The sequence below is a fragment of the Poromitra crassiceps genome, assembly GCF_964638095.1.
Source record: "Poromitra crassiceps genome assembly, chromosome: 8".
NCBI lineage: Eukaryota > Metazoa > Chordata > Actinopteri > Beryciformes > Melamphaidae > Poromitra > Poromitra crassiceps.
Genome location: NC_139629.1, coordinates 33,211,176 through 33,232,114, shown reverse-complemented (window position 1 = coordinate 33,232,114; position 20,939 = coordinate 33,211,176). Strand labels below are relative to the sequence as shown.

General features: G+C 43.8%; 1 protein-coding gene across 1 annotated transcript in view; it reads right to left on the bottom strand.

The window, feature by feature from the left end:
* Nucleotides 1-20,939, bottom strand: part of LOC310780362 (rap1 GTPase-activating protein 1-like) — a gene marked incomplete at its 5' end in the record, with an annotated part of 65,060 nt that overhangs the window by 9,054 nt on the left and 35,067 nt on the right. The window contains 13 exons of the mRNA XM_083640936.1: nucleotides 202-288; nucleotides 672-743; nucleotides 825-980; nucleotides 1,681-1,810; nucleotides 3,006-3,106; nucleotides 5,036-5,119; nucleotides 5,232-5,285; nucleotides 5,566-5,644; nucleotides 6,364-6,467; nucleotides 7,309-7,500; nucleotides 8,042-8,080; nucleotides 9,262-9,309; nucleotides 18,064-18,160. Coding sequence (XP_083497062.1) covers nucleotides 202-288; nucleotides 672-743; nucleotides 825-980; nucleotides 1,681-1,810; nucleotides 3,006-3,106; nucleotides 5,036-5,119; nucleotides 5,232-5,285; nucleotides 5,566-5,644; nucleotides 6,364-6,467; nucleotides 7,309-7,500; nucleotides 8,042-8,080; nucleotides 9,262-9,309; nucleotides 18,064-18,160 — 1,243 coding nt within the window. The remainder of the gene's footprint in view (nucleotides 1-201; nucleotides 289-671; nucleotides 744-824; nucleotides 981-1,680; nucleotides 1,811-3,005; nucleotides 3,107-5,035; nucleotides 5,120-5,231; nucleotides 5,286-5,565; nucleotides 5,645-6,363; nucleotides 6,468-7,308; nucleotides 7,501-8,041; nucleotides 8,081-9,261; nucleotides 9,310-18,063; nucleotides 18,161-20,939) is intronic.

Here is a 20,939-nt window from a genome sequence, read left to right as displayed (position 1 = left end):
CACACACACACACACACACACACACACACACACACACACACACACACACACACACACACACACACACACACACACACACACACACACACACACAGAGAGTGTGTCAGGAGTGAGTTGAAACCAATTTAAAGCAAGGAGTCTTCTGTATGATTCTAGCCAGAGCAAATCAAAGATTGTTTTCATTGATTTTGAATAACTCACCTCCAATTTGGCAAACTTCTCCGCCTTGTAGCAGGCATACTCAGCATTGATGAGCTTCGTAAAGAGGAATTCATGGAATTCAGGACCCTATGGAGAAGGTAACAACGAGAAGGAGCTTGAGTCATGTATGAAACAAAAAGATGACTGAGAAGAGGAAAGATCTGGCTGGTACTCTTGATGTAGTCTAGTCTAAGTCTAACAGTTCCTCCACTTTTCTAAAGATAGGGGGGTTTGTGTTTGACTTACTTTTCTAAAGATAGGGGGGTTGGGTTCGACTTACCTTTCTAAAGATAGGGGAGTTTGGGTTCGACTTACCTTTCTAAAGATAGGGGGGTTTGGGAGGGCCAGGCCAAAGAAAGGTACATCATCTAGTCTAGTCTAAGTCTAACAGTTCCTCCACTTTTCTAAAGATAGGGGGGTTTGGCTTCGACTTACTTTTCTAAACATAGGTGGGTTTGGGTTCGACTTACCTTTCTAAAGATAGGGGGGTTTGGGAGGGCCGGGCCAAAGAAAGGTACATCGTCCCGCGCCGTCACTGCCACCTAAGAATTGACATAAGGTGTAATCAGTGGTTGTGCGTTCACAGAAAGCAAAGTCAGCCTATAGAGGGCGCAATAGCTCACCTTATAGAGAACACTGTCGGAGCAGGCGTTGACCGCCTGGACGACCACATAGGCGTGGAGGAAGTTGGAGGCGATCATGTCCGGTACGAAGGGAGTGTTTTCCTCTTGGAACACTATGGCCACAATATCGTTCCCTATGTGCCGCTTTCTCTGCAGCTGCAACACAAGAGTCACACAGCAAACAATCATAAACATTATCATTATCATAATTTACATGTTATCAGGGAATCTGCAGGTTTCAGAAAGAAAATACCTTTTACCGTCATTTTATTATGACTGACGCATAGCACAAAATGACTGTAATATATCAGTTTTACACTAAAAAAGCAGCATTATTATTATGACATTATTTTGCATCCTGAACAACAAAAACAACAACAACAACAACAACAACAACAACAACATTATCGTACTACTAACCCTGATTTGTATTCATCTTCGAGCGGTGCATGTAGTGCAAATAACCCCCCGCCACCGCATGGTTAAATAACTGGTTAATAACTGTATTTACAGTAGGACATTTTAATATATTTTAAGGGCTAATATTAATGTCTGACTTTATCGGTTTATATACAACTGCTGCTCTCCTCACCCTCTCAAGAGTCTCGTTGCTGTACCATGTGAACCACCACTAGGGAGCGCCGCCTCCCCTCATGACAGCCTGAACGAACACTGATTGGCCCCAGACGCTGCCGGGGACTCTGATTACACATTGTCAGTGTTTGATGGCATCATCATCAGTAGTGAGATGCATAGTACAGAATGTGGTGCTACAACACCCAGGGGGGGGAGGTATCCGACTGCTTCCTGTACACCGTGGGAAGGTGTGGTGTGCTCTACTATTGTATGACAGTACCTGTTGGGTGTCCCCCTCTGTGTACGGCAGCTTTGTCGACACGTGGAACATGACCTCTTTGTTGCGGTAGTTGCTGTAGACGGACTCCGTGCCGGTCTGTCCGTGCGTCACATCTAAGCCGCCGCGGAAACTGCAAAGCAGAGAAAAGCACGTCCGGGAGGATATTACTGCTGACCCCTCCCATGTCTTGCATATAGAATACGAACTGCTTCCATCTGGTAGACGCTACAGAGTCCCAATCAAAAACAAAAAACGATACCTCAACAGATACAAGAACTCTTTCATCCCCATATCAGTTAGTCTCCTAAACTCGGGTCATAATAAGCATTTACTGTAACTATGATGCACTTGCACTTTAATTGTATGTTTGCACACGTTTGCACTGTCTTGTGGTTTGCACTGTTTTGTATGTAGCAGCCGTATGTATGTCCGAGACAAATTTCCCTTGGGATAAATAAAATAATCTTGAATCTTGAATCTTGATATTCTGCACCATCCCACTACAGCAGCAGCAGCATTATTCCTTCCTGCAGCTAGCTGAGCGTCATGAGCATGATGGTGGGTGTGTTGCTGTACAGTGTGGAACAGTAAAGGTAAACAGTAAAGGAACAGCTCACCCTAAAATCCAAAATATATATATTTCCTCTCACCTGTAGTGCTATTTATCCATCTATATCGTTTTGGGATAGTTGCCTGAGTTTGGGAGATATCGGCCGCAGAGTTTCTGCCTTCTCTCCAATACAATGGAGCTGGATGGCACTCGGCTTGTGGTGCTCAAAGTGCCAAAGAAATACATTTGAAAAACTCAACAGCAATGTCTCTTTCCAGAAATCATGACCTCGTTACTTAAGATAATCCACAGACCTTGTTATGAGCAGTTTCATGGAGGAACTATTTTCTTTTGACCGAACTACACCCGCTAGCTGCTAGCTAGTTCACCCATGAGACTGCAAAAGAAAATAGTTCCTACGTGAAACTGCTCACGAACAAAGTCTGTGCATTATCTTGAGTAACCGGGTCATGATTTCTGGAAAGAGACAATGCTGTTGAGTTTTTCAAATGTATTTTTTTGGTGCTTGGAGCACCACAAGCCGAGTGCCATCCAGTTCCATTGTATTCAAGAGAAGGCAGAAACTCTGTGGCCGATATCTCCAAAACTCAGGCAACTATCCCAAAACGATATAGATGGATAAATAGCACTACAGGTGAGAGGAAAAATATGTATTTTGTATTTTAGGGTGAGCTGTCCCTTTAAAGTGGTGTGGGTGTGTTGCTGTGCAGTGTGCAGTACAGGATGCTTAGTACGCTCTGTGATGGGTCCTTACCCTTTAAAGTCGTGGAGCTCTATTTTCTCCCCGAGGAACTCCAGGAACTCGACAAAGGCAGGACTCTCGTCGCTGTTGCCAAACAGCTCTTCCTCTGATGTCTGCAACAATAAAATGACTCGTAAACATCGAGTCCTCGGAGACTAGCTTCGTTCCAGCAGGTACAACTGAAAAAATATCAATATGTGAGAGTGTGCGAATAAAAATGTCTCTATCTCCACGTTACAAATAAAGAAGCAGCAAGGACAACTTCTGACAAGGAATATGAACAAGATTGCAAGAGGCAATATTTGCATACTGCATTGTGTGGGCACATTACCCATAGCAATAACTGAACAGCAGGCTGACTGAGTGAATGAAAACAACATGTGGTATTTTATGGTCATATTGTGTCTTTTTACTGCAACTGTTCAGTAGGGTCAATAAGCTATTGACTGAGCTCAGAGTAAAATAAATAAACTGTACGTGTGTGTGTGTGTGTGTGTGTGTGTGTGTAAATGGTAAATGGCCTGCATTTATATAGCGCTTTTATTCAAAGCGCTTTACAATCAGTAGGTACATTCACCCATTCATACACTGATGGCGGCAGGCTACCACACAGGGTGCTGGCTACACCATCAGGAGCAATTTGGGGTTCAGTATCTTGCCCAAGGACACTTCGACATGCAGAGTGGAGGAGGCGGGAATCGAACCACCGACCTCTTTTATCCAAAGCGATTAGTGGACAACTCGCTCTACCCCATGAGCTACAGCCGCCCCAGTGTGTGTGTGTGTGTGTGTGTGTGTGTGTGTGTGTGTGTGTGTGTGTGTGTGTGTGTGTGTGTGTGTGTGTGTGTGTGTGTGTGTGTGTGTGTGTGTGTGTGTGTGTGTGTGTGTGTGTGTGTTTGTGTGTGTGTGTGTGTGTGTGTGTGTTTTTGACACTCTTGTCCATGGCTGCATTTGCATATGAGAAGACAGAGGTGGCTTTAGAAAAATAATTGTGTGTGAGTGTTGATGATCAGCTGTGATTGACATGTGATCATCTATTGCGGGGGGGTTTTCAAAGTCTGAGGCTGTGGGCCTCCCCGCTCAGACAAATCTTGGGACAACGCCCCCACCCCCACGCACAGTTTACTCGCTTACTATGGTTAACCGTTTCGCTCAATTCCCGGATGCCTATGGGATCATGAATGTTATTTGATCCCAACAATTATCTGATCAACAAAAACTGAAAAACAAACTGAACTAATCTCTTTAACCAAATCACACACATTTAGGCTATTCTATGTGATCTATCTATATGTAATGTAATATTTGTTCACTCCCATTCACGGAGCCCCCTGGCCCCTGGCTGCAACTGTTTGGAACCCCCCCTGGGGAGGCCCGCCTCCCACTTTGAAAACCACTGATCTATTGTCACCGATTGGAGTGTCGCTGTGGACACAGAAGCAGACTCAAACCCTGAGGAGGAGCTCCCACTGCCCATTGAGTGACTGTGTATTGTTTCCCTTATGCAGGGTGCTTATTTGCCTAGAATGCCTTCCTCCACTTCGTGCTCCTCCTGGAGAAAAAAATTTCTTTCTGAGGGATGAGCGGAGGGCCCTCGATGCCCTCGTATCGTGGGCCCCTGGTTCATTCATTCATAATGTAATCCAACTCCTTCCGGCTCTAAAGGATGGAGGATGCGGAACTCCCCACACTGAGGCCTCCATTCACAAAGGCACCCTCAAGGGCCCTCAACTTAGCATTCAACAGCTCTCCTGCTCCCACACAGCAAACAACGGGGTCGTGATTACAGGGAATACTGTACTGACTGGATTGGACTGGACTGAAACCCATTATTAAGACCAAGGAGGACCGAATACAATCAAGTTCCTTATGGAAATCACTGACGACTGTATAGCATTATGCTAATGTATTTGTCTTGCACTGCATATTATGATGAATGGAAGAAGGATAATGGTTCTACCTCTAGTATGGATGCAGCTCTAGATGATTGAAAATCCCATCTTCTGTTTTAACCCACGTCACGGCTCTACAGCTCAGCTCACCTGTCCAAATTTTTGATAGACGACCCCATACTTGAAATTGTTGTTTATCACGTGCTCATCGAAGGTGACAATAAGTCTCGAAGCCTGTAAGGAAATGACAGGTATAACAGGAGATATGAAATCATCATAAATCATCAGTGATAGATATACAGGACCATGGAGTAGTATGAGTAAAGCAAAGAAAGTTGAGTCTTACTTTTGGATAGAGGACAGGGGAAAAGCGATCCACGTTGACCTCTTCACAGACAAGCTTGGAATCAAAAAGACAGAGAAAATATTAGTATGTTTTTTTTTAAAGAAAGCACGGACATTGCCAAAACAGACAAATGATTATGCAATATAAAATAACACACAATTTGACAAAGCACTGTTGTGTTCTGTGCGAAATGGATACATACATTTTCACATATCGCACAAAGTCAAAGCGTTTGTTTTTATACTGCTGGTGTGCCTGAAGCAATCATGTAGAGCACATGATTGCTTCAGGCACACCAGCAGTAAAAAAAAAAAAACGCTTTGACTTGTCTCACCTTTGCCATTTGGACCACGTTGGGGAACTCTGTCAGACAGGAGATGGGGATGACGTCATGGTAGGTTTTCAGCTTGGTCCTGGTGGCAAAAAAACAACACAATCCGTTTGCTCTCTCAAGGCCAAATCATAATGTGACGCAACATTTCTCAGAAGCTCTCAGATGGGAAAGAGATCATCCGGGATGGATCATCATCATCAAACCTCCCCACCCTCTCCTCTCCTCTGCTCTCCTCTCCTCTCCTCTCCTCTCCTCTCCTCTCCTCTCCTCTCCTCTCCTCTCCCCACCCTCTCCTCTCCTCTCCTCTCCTCTCCTCTCCTCTCCTCTCCTCTCCTCTCCTCTCCTCTCCTCTCCTCTCCTCTCCTCTCCTCTCCTCTCCTCTGCTCTCCTCTCCTCTCCTCTCCTCTCCTCTCCTCTCCTCTCCTCTCCTCTCGTCTCCTCTCTTCTCCCTCCATCCCTCCTCCATCCCCACCCACATGTTGGCCTAAATAGCCCATCTGTTACCCCGCTGAGGAAATGACAGTGCTGTTGACACTCTCGCTAGCTTTATGACTCTTACGATAAGACTATTGCTGGCAGGATGTGATTATCCGGTCAATAGAGAGGGCTAGCAAGGGAAAAAAAGAGTGTATTTTTTTTCCATGCATCTATGCATACACATTCCTAACTCGCCATGCGGAGATGCACATTGCACAATACAAAATTAAAGATCGCATATTTTCTCCTCTAAACTAAAAACAACACGTTCGATAGGAGGAGGTTGTATGATGATGAATTGTGCCGGGTATGAGTTATCACCTGAGCAAGAGACGGAGATGTTCCTGGTCACCGATCACATCGTACTTGAGGGAGAAGACCAGATGTCCCAGAGCACTGTCCAGTGAGTAGTAATTAAAGTGTTCCTGATGGGCACAGTGCAAAGACGGGACACCGCCATTCGTTATCTGGCATAAACAAACACACGTGTGCACCCCTGACGCATGCATGAATGCATGCCCACACACACTGGTGCTCCTCCAACCCGCTCCTATCAGGTACGCGCCATGTTTTCCCACTCTCTCTGCCTCTTCTTCTCCTGCGACCCTGCGACTGCAGGCGGATCACATTTGTTCATATTACGCGCGTGTGAAAACAGGTGGTAAAAGCCTAATGCGTCTTCATTAGCAACAGGGTACAAAGTGCCGAGCGGTGAGGCCCGCTCCCTGTTATTGGGTTACTGTGCCGGGATTTACTTCTCTCTTATTCATTTTTGCTGCTATAACCAGGTTAGAAGTGAAATGAATTGTGAACTATTCTTTGAGGGTAATGAGGCTTATTGGAGGCTCTAGTACGTGAGGACATTCATGAATATATCTTCACAAATACCACTTTCAACCTTTTAAAACATTGCAGAACTAAACGCCATTTACTGAAAAAACGTGATCACTTTATATGGCCATATTAATATCTTTAATTGCACTATTGCAACTGTACAAAGCCCCACATATCACAATCTTCAAAATAAATCAACACTGCAACCATAACCAACCATAACTATTTAGCCCTCATATGTCTCTACCCTTGCACATTATCTTTTGTAGTTTCACACTTTTAACCCACGCACTTTAGTTTTGAACGCACCATTGTAGGTAGCTGTTCATTAATGTGTACTGTCCTGACCAAATAAACAAATACAAATAAATAAATAAAACAAATAAAATTGCAAGTGATGGCAATAGTAAGCTGTGTCTAGGGTGCACTGACCTTGCCCAGGAAGTGCTTGCGGTAGAGCTTGGCGGTGGTGTTGCACTCCAGCTTGGTGCGGGTGTTGGGGGACAGCGGCTGGAGCTGCTCTGCGTCCATGGTGTCGCTCAGCTCGTGGTTGGTCCCCTCGATCCAGTAGCCCCCAAACTGGGGCAGGAGGATGAGAGGAAAGGGGCTCCTTCTGCCCAGCACCTGTTTCAAAATGACAAAACTCTGTTGTTGAAATCGATGAAGCAATTTCAGAAGGGAAGGAGGATAGGTTACAAATGAAATTGACATATTTCCTCAACAGATTGAAATAGAGATGCGGAGAGATGATAAACACTTGTGGAAATTGGCACTGTGATACATAATAGTGTATAATGTAGAGTACAATGTGTATAATGAGTATAATGTGTTTTACTGTGATGATTGTCTTATTTTCTTGAGTAAGTGTGTTTATGTAGTTTCTAATGCAATTTTGAGTGTGACTAATAATGGATGATTTTAGGATAGGTTCTCTTCAAGTACCATTATTTATTGGTGTCTAAATTGTGATGGGGTTTTTTGATACAGTTTTTTAGATGACGATATATGTTTTGTGTTATTGTCTGTCCTGTTTTTAGAACATCGGGGACCATGTTGGAAATAAGTGTTTACACTTTTACATGCTATCCCTTGGATCTTGTTGTTGTCTCTATATCCATTAATAAAGTCAATCAATCAATCAATCAATCAATCAATCATAACGTACCTCATGGACACTCGGGTATGGAATGTAGTCCTCCTCTGTCTGGGGAATAGAGAAAAACAAAAAACGGCTTTGTTTCTTCATCAGAGTTAAAAAATACCCACACAGCCCAACTCTAGAATAAACATAACTATTATGCAGTGGAAAAATATACACATGATTCAATTAACAATGCATTCCCTTATCACAGTATTTCCACTGGCATTTTCAAAATACTGACCACAAGTAATCTCTGACTCTGTGAGAGTATACAGAAGCTTTGCTGAACTACTGATTCTGAAAAACTCTTCACTAATATGAACTCATATGAACCCTGACTGGTTTATTATTGCCATCATATTTTTGCCAAATGATTTGTCTCTAACACTTCAGCCTAACTCTGCACAGCGGGTGGCAACAATTTAACAATCCAGCATAATGGATCAATTAACTCTGTTGGTATTAGAGATGTAACAAATAGTCGATCAACCGATTAGCCGATCGACAGAAAATTAACCGCCAACTATTTTTTAGAATCGATTCATCATTTAGATACATTTTTAAGAAAAATATAAAAAAAAATCTCTTGTTTCCAGCTTCTTAACCCATTGATACCTGATGCAGCATTTGCATGTATATCCCTCATTTGTGTGTGTATCCCTTTAAGACCGCGAACTGCGTGACCCTAAAAAAATTCCGCTTTGAATATATGGCCACCTGAAAGAATTTCCGCTTTGAAAATATGGCCACCCGAAAAAAACTCCGCTTTGCATCAGGTATCAATGGGTTAAATGTGAATATTTTCTAGTTTATTTAGTCTCCTATGACAGTTAACTGATCATCTTTGGGTTATGGACTTTTGGCCAGTACAAATGAAGACATTTGAAGATGGCCTCTTGAGCTTTAGGGAAAAACGGATCACCATTTTTGCAACATTTTATCAACCAAACAACTAATCGATTCGTCGAGAAAATGAACAGATCAATCGATAGTGAACGCAATCGTTGCACAGCCCTAGTGGGTATAGCGACGGTGGCTAAGATCTGAGAGCAGAGCGAGACTCTGCTGCATTATGGATGGAGAATGGGAAAGATTCTGTGTGCCGGAGTAATCAGCCAGTCTGGCAGAAGGAGGTATATGAGGCAGTCGTCCCGAGACAGTGAGCGCTGCGTGTGAAAAATGTCTCCTGCATCTATTCTACATGGAGAGTATAATGACTGCTGCAACTACATGGAGAGTCCTACTTTGAGTGGGGGAGGAAAGGTGCATCTCTGCTCGTCCATCCTGTTGCCCTGAGAGAGTGAGAGAAAGAAAGAAACAGAGAGAGAGAGAAACAGAGAGAGAGAGACAGAGAGTGAGAGAAAGAAAGAAACACAGAGAGAGAGAGAGAGAAACAGAAAGAGAGAGAGACAGAGAGAGAGAGTGAGAGAAAGAAAGAAACAGAGAGAGAGAGAAACAGAGAGAGAGAGACAGAGAGTGAGAGAAAGAAAGAAACACAGAGAGAGAGAGAAAGAAACAGAGAGAGAGAGAGAGAGAGCGCACAGTCGTCAAGTAACACGGCGGCTGGTTTCGCAAGTCAACCCAAATATCTAAATGTGTACACTAGGGATGTCATGATACTAGAATTTCTACTTCGATACCGATACCCAGGAAAATATCGATACTCGATACCATTTTCGATACCACGCGGTATCGGAAAAAAAACACGTGTTGCAAATGAGTATTGTATCCGTTTCAAATTTTTAGTATTGACTTTTATCGATACTATCGATACTTTTGACAACCCCAGTGTACACTGACTCGCTCGCCATTGATTAGAAATGCATAAATCCTGAAGAAAGTGTTGCAGTGGATGAGTTCTAAAATGAGCAAAATAATAAGAAAGGACTGGGAGACCATGTTCAGTCGCATACTGCATAATAACACGGTAATAAAATAATAAAAACACTTCCTCAGGAGATACGCAGCCAGCGGGCGCTAAAGCAAAGACAGATGGAAAGAGACAAACGGACACAGAGAGACAATTAAAAGGATGGTAAAGAGCAGCCAGTTGGGTGTGACTGAAAAAGCTGTCGGTGCCACGGAGAGGAGCACAGTGATAACAAGACCCCGGGGAGGGTGTCGTTTCAAAAGAGACAGTGGCACTCCTATAGACTGGAACGCCCCATACATTAAGACCTGAGCTGTATGTGTGTGAGAGAGAGAGAGAGAGAGAGAGAGAGAGAGAGAGTATGAGAGAGACAGAGAGAGAGAGATGCAATGCTACTACTATGTAAATCAGGACTAGGTGCTGGTGCCGGCGGGTGAGGTTAATATATTGTCTGTGACAGTGGGGGTGAAGAAACAAGACATTCCCGCATCGCACACACCCTCCAGAAGAGGCACATTTCTTTTCAGATGATTCAGATGTGTTATCACACACTACCACTACCAGACAAGAAAAACCATGATGCCACTGAAAGCCACATTGACTTTACTCCTTCTAAGATTTTTTGGAATGAATTTGAAATAATAAACGAGCAATGTGTTAAATAATGTTCTCTACCGTTAATATACAAATTGCTGACACACACAAAAGTAGTGCTGGGCGATATGGACAAAACCGTACTGTATCACAATATTTTTGAGCAAATACCTCAATATCGATATTGCCATATATTGTAGGGATGACTATTGGTGCTTTCACAAAATATATTTACACAATGAGATTTTTTTAATAAATAATCAACTAATGTGGATATAATATTGACTAAGTGGGTAAAGGCATAATCGAACAGCTAGAACAGTCTGGTAAGTAGGGCTGCCCTCGACCAAAGATTATCCTGGTCGACCAGAAATCGACCACAGCTCCGACCAATCGATTGGTCGAAACGGGGTCTAAAAAATAAAAAAATAAAAAAATAAAAAAATTGCAGTGTACTTTTTTTTCTTATTTTGGGCAGTGTACTGACTACTAGGGGTGGGAATCACCAGATGCCCACGATACGATAGTATTGCGATATCGCCGATATATTGAATATTGCGATATATTGAATATTGCGATATTTCGATATATTGCGATTTCTTACTTTTTCAACTGCAAATTATGTCCCCAAAGGAAAACTTTGTCAACATCTGGTTTATATAAGAACAATTTTCCAGTCTGTACATCTGACTTCAACCATTTTATTTCAGCAACATTGTCAAGTAGACAGACCAACAACTTTCATAAAGTCATGTCATAGTTGCATGCACCTGACAAACTGAACTGTTTGTTACAGTCTACTTACAGTCCACCTTAACTGGATGTGTGTGTGTGGACTACTGTACTTAGTAGTTTTTGAACAATGCAACTTCACTTACACAAAACATCTTGTGCAGCCCATTCAGTAACTGGGGAATTTGTAAATTACTGTTATGACAAAACTGTTACTGTTAAAACAAAATGAAAATATGCTACCGTTTGTTTACTGCTGGCCTTGGAACTAAAGTTTATAGTAGCCCGGTGGCCTGGCATGGCCTGCAAAAAAAAAAAAAAAAAAAAATATATATATATATATATATATATATATAAAATTATTAACAACAGCGATTGCTCGACCAACGTGAATCTCGTCGACCAAGAGCACGTCGACCAAACAATCGACCAATCGACCTGGAGGGGGCAGCCCTACTGGTAAGTTCAGAAAATGACATCACTTTACTGTAAATGCAGCCTTTAAAACGGAAAAGACAACACTTATGCCATATCACCATATAACGATATCCAAAATCTAAGACGATATTTAGTCTCATATCACAATATCGATAAAATGCCCAGCTCTACAAAAAAGCTTGCTTAGTTTTGATAAGCTTACAACACATCAGAAACACTCAGCCTGTGTGTGGGGTCATAATCATAGATCATAACTCTACTAAACACACCTTCAAAATAAGAGTTTTTAGAGGTGAGATAATGAGTTTACATTATACAGCAGCCGGAGGTCATGACAACTGACCGCTCTACTCAGAAAGACAAGCCAATGTTACGGTGGTGGAGGCGGCCAGAACGCTAGAGCATTATTAGGAAGAGACAAACTGACTGGTTAGTTCAGAGAGGCTTTGCTATTGGTGAGTAACAGTTTAGGAAAGCCGAGGTAAAAGACGGAGATCAATGCATCGCCTTACCTGCATCTTTTCAATCATTTCAAATAAATCTGTGGTCTGGAGAGAGGGGAGTAAGATAAAGTGGTCGTTAAACTTTGGAGTTATTTTATTTATGATTTCTTTGATTCACAGCAGAGAGAGTAGTGTGGTGGTTGAGTGTGAGAGCTGTGGTGGTGTGAGCAGCACCGTCGTCATTTGTTACACACGCGTTCGTTCACACCGTCGCTCGCAGCACATCTGGTGCGAGGAAAACACACGGCCGCCTAATTGTTTATCTTCTACAGAATAATCGCACAGGATTCCTGTGAAATATTGAATATTGACATTTTCCCTCACGAGAGAAACCTCGTGCTGTAGCCTACAGAAGCTGTTGGAAAGAGGGAAAAATTCTCTCTCAACAGACTCAAATACGATTTATTCAATTCAACATTTTACCTGAATCCAGATCTTTTGCCTCTCCCCATGTCCTTTTTCCACCCAATCACACACAGTCATGAGTGAGCGACCGGCTTCTCCATGGTAAAGCGCCTATCTCACTCTGGTGAAGCACAGCTGTTTGTTTGATCACCACTTACTGCTCAGATTGTCCTTTGACTATTTACTACAAACTCGATCGCCGATGCTTCCGCATTCATCGGTTGACTATGTTGACCCTAAAAAGCAACGATGCGTGGGGACATCAGGGTCTGCCGAAGTCGTCTAGTCGAGTCTGAAAGGCATCATAAGTGCGTAATGGCTGACACGGTCAAACAGTTTGTGTACAGAGCAATATTGTCTTAGCTTTCAGTGTGAGTATGAGTAAAGTCCTCCACCATGTGCAAACAGTAGTCTGCTACAAACCCTGAAAGTCAATAGCCCCGCGCTTCTACATCAGCCACAGAGATTACAACTAAATGAGGAACAGCTAAAATAAGGTTACACATCTGTTTGGGTGTTAAAAAGAGCACACAACCGTGTCAGCCGCCAAACCGCAGCCGAGAAAATATCTGGCTGCATTAGTTAAATGTTAATATTCTAATTTGATCAAACAAGCCAAGCTTTCCATGACATGCCAATAGGTTTCATTAAACTAGAAGAACCAATCAAACTAGAAGGACCCTCTAATTGCCTACAGACAATAGTTCTCCAGTCGAACAGCTGACGAGCAACTACTGTCAGGTTTAGCGCTCACAAGATCCGACCGCTCTAACCGCAATACGAAGTTCCCCATCGAGTCGTACTGTCTGTCTACACTACAGCATGTTTCTTACTGGAAGTAAAGCTATACTTACATGGCCGGTTCTGCTCCAGTGTGACTTTGTCACCAACGGTGCGCCGAGGTGGTTGTGATGAATTTTAGCCATCGTTTAAACGCTCGAATTGAAGGTCCTGCAGCTTCAAAAGATAGCTCAGCCTCAATGACTTCAGCAGATTTTAAATGTGCTGTATCAGACCAGCGCTCATCTGACCGCCGTGTCTTTGACCACAGGTAGACAGTTGTTCCCCTGTGACACCCGGGGTGAAGCTTGTATCTCCAGTCGCTACGACCATGACTGACAGAGAGTCTGCAGGAGCGATCCGCGGACAGAAGCTGGAGGTGACTTGTCTTCTGACTGCTGTGCTGTGCTTCCGTTGTCACTCTGTCCTGGTCAGTGTGGGAGGACAAACTAAGTCCAAAAACCCACCCTCCTCACTTTGCATCACCAAATCCAACTGACCAACCAATCAAAATGTGTTGACGTCTCTCTCTCCACCTGGCCAGAGGTGGAGCTGTTTACGTCTCTCTCCACCTGGCCAGAGGTGGAGCGCAGCCAAACTCCTCTAGTTTTACACACAAGCACACGCAGCACTCCCCTATTTGCAGTGGAGCAGTGCTCCCAACACAAGAGGATCATGTGTCTGTCTGCTGCATACGCGTACTATTAGGTTACATCATCACACGGCCATCTTGGCAGGACAATAACAGGTGATCGTAATCAATTAACAGGTGAGTATTACAGTCAAATGACAAAAACAGCCAGTGTGTAATGTAAAGTGTCATATTGGTAGGAAAATACATGCGACATCACGGGAATACGATGAATAAGAAGGCTGTAATAAATGACATTCGCAATTAGGAGATCGACTCCTGTGAACAAAGAGGCCATTTACACCTGGCACTAACGTGCATTTTCTGTGACCAGATTGCAATCTGATCACCCCAAAACGCATGCCCCCGACGCCAGGTGTAAACGGAATCAGGCTAATGTGCTAAAGCGCTATCCGACTGCAATCTGATCACAGGGAACGCATGTTAGTGCCAGGTGTGTGAATGGCCTCGAAAATGTGGAGAGAGAAAAGGGAGATGGAGAGAGGATAAGAGATGTATGAGTTGCAACAAGAATAGAGAGGGAGGAAGCATAAAGAGGCCGTTTACACCTGGCACTAACATGCATTTTCTGCCATCAGATTGCAATCAGATTGTGCTTGACCACATTAGCCTGATTTAATTTACACCTGGCGTTAACATGTGTTTTTCGTTATGTAGATAGCATCCAGATAACTTATTAACACCCAAAATGGGTGTCCTCTCAATCCGCATACAGTTGCTGTATCCAGATTGAGAGGACACATTGCATTTACACTTGTGTTCAATGTGTACAATGCATCCCTGACCACCTGCGGAGGTGGTTTGGCCGATCAGATTGCAATCCGTCTTCAATGTGTCTTGGGGGCGTTTACAGTACACCTGGCATTTCAAGTGGTCAAGCACAATCTGATTGCAATCTGATGGCAGAAAACACATGTTAACGCCAGGTGTAAATGGCCTCGTAGCCCAGAGAGAGAGAGAAAGAGAGAGAGAGAGGGACAAGACAGATGTGGCAAACTAGGAAAACTAGATAGAAATGTCAGGAGCGGGGTGTGGGAGGCGTGGGCCGGCGAGCAGTGGGGAGTCTGGCTAGTCTGGGGTGCAGGTGTTACAGCTGAGACCTCTCATTAGGAGAGCTAATAGGCTTGCCATTACGATAAGAAGCAAAGTCAGTGTGCAATAACTCCTCTCTCCTCCTCCTCCACACCTGTCAGCTGCAGCTCCACCACACTCAGCTCATTAGAACCAGCAGCACCCGGAGTCTGACGACGCGTCCTATCACATGGATTTACAGCTTTATTGTCTTTGTTTTCTGTCTTGATGGATATGCTACCAAACCTAACAGAGATCAGATATACGTTTCTGATCTGGCATTTTGATTGCAGCCTGGGATCTCATTTCCATGCCATAGGAATGTAAAAGTAGCTAATTCCACCACATCAGAGTGAGATATCAACCTCTGATCAGATGTTCTGAATGGAAACAGGCTAGACTGGATACAAAAATAAAAAATAAACAACACTGTGGCCAAGAGTACATACTGTAGGAGAGCAGTACTGGCCCAGGAGCGTGCGTGCGTGCATGCGTGCGTGTGTGTGTGTGTGTGTGTGTGTGTGTGTGTGTGTGTTTGTGTGTATGACCATGTTAGTGTTAAACCCGTTTGGCTAAATGTAGGGTTAATAGTATCTCTAAATCCATTTCGAAAGGAACATTTCTTTTTTCAATTAGCTTGTGATGAGGCATCGTGCGTAGCAAAATCTGACCATGATAATAATTGCTTTGTGTGTGTGTGTGTGTGTGTGTGTGTGTGTGTGTGTGTGTGTGTGTGTGTGTGTGTGTGAGAGAGGGAGAGAGAGAGAGAGAGCGAGAGCGAGAGAGAGCGTGGGTGTGTGTATGCGTGTCAGAAACAGTTTTCCCTTCACACTGTCAGCTGCCAGCCCTCATAACATATTCACACACATTATCCTCTGAGAAATCTGTGACATGATTATATGATGATAGTATTAGAATGCTGTTTGAATGAGGAAGTGATCAGAAGATGGAGGTTATGGTTATTTGCAGATTGACCTGGTTTCAGCGGGCCTCTGATTAAAGCGATAGGCTCCTCTGAGTCTTGCTCCACTAAACCCCCTGTAGATATACAGTATACTACTAAAGTGCTTTGCTAATGCCACCCTGCAGTCTCCTCGAGTCTCCTCAGCCATCAGATATTCCTTCTGCTGGGTCAATGGTGGCTTCTGTCTGATCAAAAACCCATATGTACTGTAATGCCATTTTAGCTATGCATCCAGGACATACCACCGCTAAAGTTACAACCTCTGTCTCGTCATCGCGGGTGAAGATACCTGCTGACCACGTTTGGCTTGGATGTCATGCAAACGCACACAGCCTAGTCAAGTCGGGTCAGATGGTGTGAACTGTGGTGGAGGTCAGGAAGTGACTTTTCTTCAAATACTCCAAGTTCTCCTTTTAATCCCTTTCTCCTCGCAGCCCCTCTGGTCCTGCTCAGATCAGATCACGTCGGATCAGATCAGTCGGATCGCTGCTATGTGTACAGTAATTAATAAGCCTCGTCCATAGTTAAGGGACCTCATTAAACCACTTTGACATCAGTGGGATTGAATCCACTTCATCACCGCCGATGTTCAAAGTCCCTCAAAACACCTCGGGCACATTACTCCCTCAGCCTCCTTTTAGATGGTAAGAACCTGCCAAGAGCTGCGACCGTCTAAATAGATCTACTAGATCTAAATAGATCTACTCAAATGAGCTTTTAACTGTTGGATCATTTTCACTTTCTCTACTTTACATTCTACCAGCAAATTGTCTCAAAGATGGATGGGAATAATGGCTCCACGTGAAAGATGATTTGTTATTCTGGAAATCATCTAAATTCACGTGGTTTCAGTGAATTCAAGACAAACAAACTCAGAGTGTTTTATATATGCACATTCATATTCCCTTAATATCACAAATACTGAATTATTCTGAATATGAAATGACTCATGTAAACACCGCAAGCCGTGTAAACACTTGATTCACGAATATAGCTTTATCCAGATGCACCATATTCAGACTATTAATGTTGCAATGAAAGCGTCTTGCAGTAAATCTCAGCCTATAATGAATGAAGGACAGGGGGGATTTTACTGTGACAAGGAATGTGCTGCTAGCATTCTGTAACAAAGCAGCTGTGTTACAGCCAGGCACTGAGCTATGTGCACGTTAGCTAACCACAGTCAGCAGCCTGCTGAAGAAATAACCTAAAATTTGTGTTGACACGAAAACTAAAACTAAAACTGGCCCATCGCTTTAGCAAGCCTAATAACAACTTGTGAGCGTTCACACTATGAATTGAGCTGAACCCCATCGAAAGGATTATTAAAGATTTCATCGCATTGCTATCTAGTGAAGCAGGAAGGAAGGAAGGAGGAAGGAAGCATGTGCTAGTCTGCGGCTCTCCTCAGATCGGCAGAGGGGGTGGAGCAACGACCGGGACAACAGGGGGAATTGGCAAAGTACAATTCTGGAGAAAATGGAGAAAATAAATAAATAAATAAATAAATAAATAAATAAATAAATAAATAAATAAATAAATAAATAAAAATTAATCTTGAGCCACTGTAGATGGAGTTGGGGATGAAGAAGTGTACTCTGTTAAAAATAAAAAGAAAAGAAAAAATTATTTCAGACATGCTGTGCTGTGTGTGACTTGTACTGGGCTCACGGCATGTGGCTGACAACTTTGGACTAAAAATAGCTTTGTCTTTAATTGACTGAGGCAAACATAACGATCAGACGCAGTGCGGACACCAATTACACAAAAGATGACACGCGCATGACAATCGTCGTGTCGCTGCGAGCGACGCAACAGTCGACGCGACGGAGCCTACAGAGATTCACGTCAATATAGAGACAGCACAGCTCACAGTGCGTCACAGAGAGTGGGGGAGTGAAGCAGGTGCGTAGGCTAACAGACGAGATGAGCAGAGACGGCTAACAAAGGCCACAGAGTGAAAGGTCGCACAGAGGGGTCGAGGGGTCTTCTTGGGGTCAGAGTGCAAGCCCAACCCCCCCTCGTTCGTCTCCTTACCTTGTGGAATGGCGAGGCGGTGGTGTACGGGAGCGCAGGCTGGAACAGCTGAGGCTCTAGTGTTGCGGTAATTCTGGGCTCACTCCCATCTTGTTTCCTGAAATTGCACAGATGTAAGACAACATGCTGATCAGAATTAAGCTCTAAGTCAGTTTGAGGTCAGGCCAGCGTGAGTGAGGAGAGGGGACAAACAAAGTTCATGTCCCGGGGCGGAGTTCTACTATCTTGGCCTTATTTTAATGACGTATAGCTTTTTTATGGACTGGTGCTCTTGAGTAGCTGCTGCTGCCCTCCGTGCCCTGAAGCCTCGACAGTGAGGGTTGACAAACAGCATGCTAAGTAATCCAATCTGATTCTGCCCATCTGACAACTCTCCTCTGTTGTTCTGCCAGACCGGCTTGGATTACAGCATGCATAACATCATAATCACATTAAAACCTGACTTTCAATCTGTCTTACTGTAAAACGGCAGAAAGCCAGTTGTACCACCATCATTTGATTTCCCCCTTAAAGACAGAAGTGACTAAAGCCAAGAGTCGTTCTGTGTTTTACAGGTTCCGGCCTGTGTGCCCAGCTGTAATAATATCTGTGCGTTTTGGTTTGAAAACACTTTTAATCAGCGTCAAACCTCCTTTAAGAACTGCTGTGATCCTCCATGCTGTCTTACACCTATTTTATCTCATTTGCAGAGACCTGGTCTTTTTTTTTCTCAGGCTCCATCTGCCAGAAGAAGAGAAGCAGTCAAACCAGGTGAAATGGAATTAGTCTAAAGATAAACTCCTGCACGCTCCTGAAGCCGTTACCCTCCGGCTCTAAAGCCTTACTGTCCAGACTGAGGAGATGCAGGATTTTCATTCTCCTTCAGACACAACACACAGACGGGCGGCTGTAGCTCAGGAGGTAGAGCGGGTCATCCACTAATCGCTTTGGATAAAAGAGGTCGGTGGTTCGATTCCCGGCTCCTCCAGTGTGCATGTCGAAGTGTCCTTGCGGGCAAGACACTGAACCCCAAAGTGTGTGAATGGGTGAATGTACCTACTGACTGTAAAGCGCTATATAAATGCAGGCCATTTACCATTTACACAGACAGTCAAGTGAAATGTCCACTGAACCAAACCAAAATAAATGGGACTAAAATGCTGCACGATCATTATGAAATTCCTCTGTTTTTATTTTTAACACTAGCTGCTGCAATCATATTTCTCAAATAATTGCTGAAAAACAATGTTGACATGATCATTCTTAAACGATTATGAAGTCAGTCTCGTCGGTGCGTTTTCTTGATTCTATTTAAGAGCATCACCTGGAGTGGAGATGCTGCTATCTTCACAAACACTTTGGGGATCTGGGGACATGAACATGATGACACCCCCCCAATTCGCCATCTATTGCGAGGCAGGACCTGTCTTCTGCAGGAGGAGAGTAACGCGCTGAGCAGCAGGACCTGTCTTCTGCAGGAGGAGAGTAACGCGCTGAGCAGCAGGACCTGTCTTCAGCAGGAGGAGAGTAGCGCGCTGAGCGGCAGGACCTGTCTTCTGCAGGAGGAGAGTAACGCGCTGAGCGCTACAGCTGTCACGCATCCTTTGCTCAGTCTCAACCCAACGACTCGACTAGGGGCTGCTTTATCCCCACAGCAGCCACTAAAATCAATATCCCTGCTGCGCGAACGTCAATGACAATCGTGTTCAACTAGTCAGTTCACACGACAGGGTTTCAACCGGTTTGATTAATTCTCAATCTATTTCAAACGCACCAATGTGATGGATCGCTATAAGGGGGCGAGAACCTGAAACGGCCTGGTAAACAATTTTCACCAAGCTGGGGAGAACGCAACTCGACAAAAAAAGAAGAAGAAGAAGAAGAAAAAACGATCTCCATGACTACCAGAGGAGGCTACAATGAAACAATCGGATACAATCGGCCACAATGAAACATAACACTGTATGAGATCAATCATATATTTCTGTCCCCATACTGTTACATGAGAGCAACATCTGCAGAAATAAATAATGACGGAACTGCATTGACACAAAGCATCAAGTTGCACATCATGCAGGGAAATTAATCTGTGCCCCAGCTTGTATAATAAATCCATTTAATATCTATTTAAAATACACTGGGGACAACTGTTGCCAAAAAACAAATTCTGAAGGAATGGAAATCTCCCTCTCCACCCTCTTTCCAGTTGTGGTTGACGGACATGACCTCTGTTATACGCATGGAGAGACTTAGGTTCCTGAGAACCAATACAATTAGAAAGTTTGTGACTATCTGGGACCCGTTTTTGGTCTACCTTAACGAGGCTAGGGGTGACGGGTGACTCGCCCGGCTGGCTTCCCATGGACCCCTTGGGTGGAATCCCGAGTATACCGTTTACAAGAACATAAGCACCTTAGGTGGCTGGCGGCACCACTTTGTAATGTTGATTATATTGTTTTGTTTTGTTTTGTTTTTTCTTTCTTTCCTTTGTGTCTGAGCCTGTTTGTCTGTTTTGTCTGGTTTGTGTTCTATAAAAATTTAAAATATGAAAATAAAATATAAAAAAAATATATATATCTATTTAAAATGAGCAACTCTTATTAATAAGCGAGTCAATTTTCGAGCAGATAGCGCCGCGCCGCTGCCCCATCCTCCTGACACCATTATTTAATCACATTTGTGAATGCAAACAAGCCCCCTGTCTGCCCCCCCCCCCCCCCTAGAGCTGAGATATGGAGATTCAATTAAGACACAACAAATAGCCTAGCCGCGGCGCACATCCTCCAGAGAGGGGGGCCGGTAGCCGCAGATGGAAATGAGTTCTCTCACATCACCGAGTCTATTTACACTCAAACTGTGAGGTGAGGAGGAGAAGAGCGTATGAATCACAAAGACTA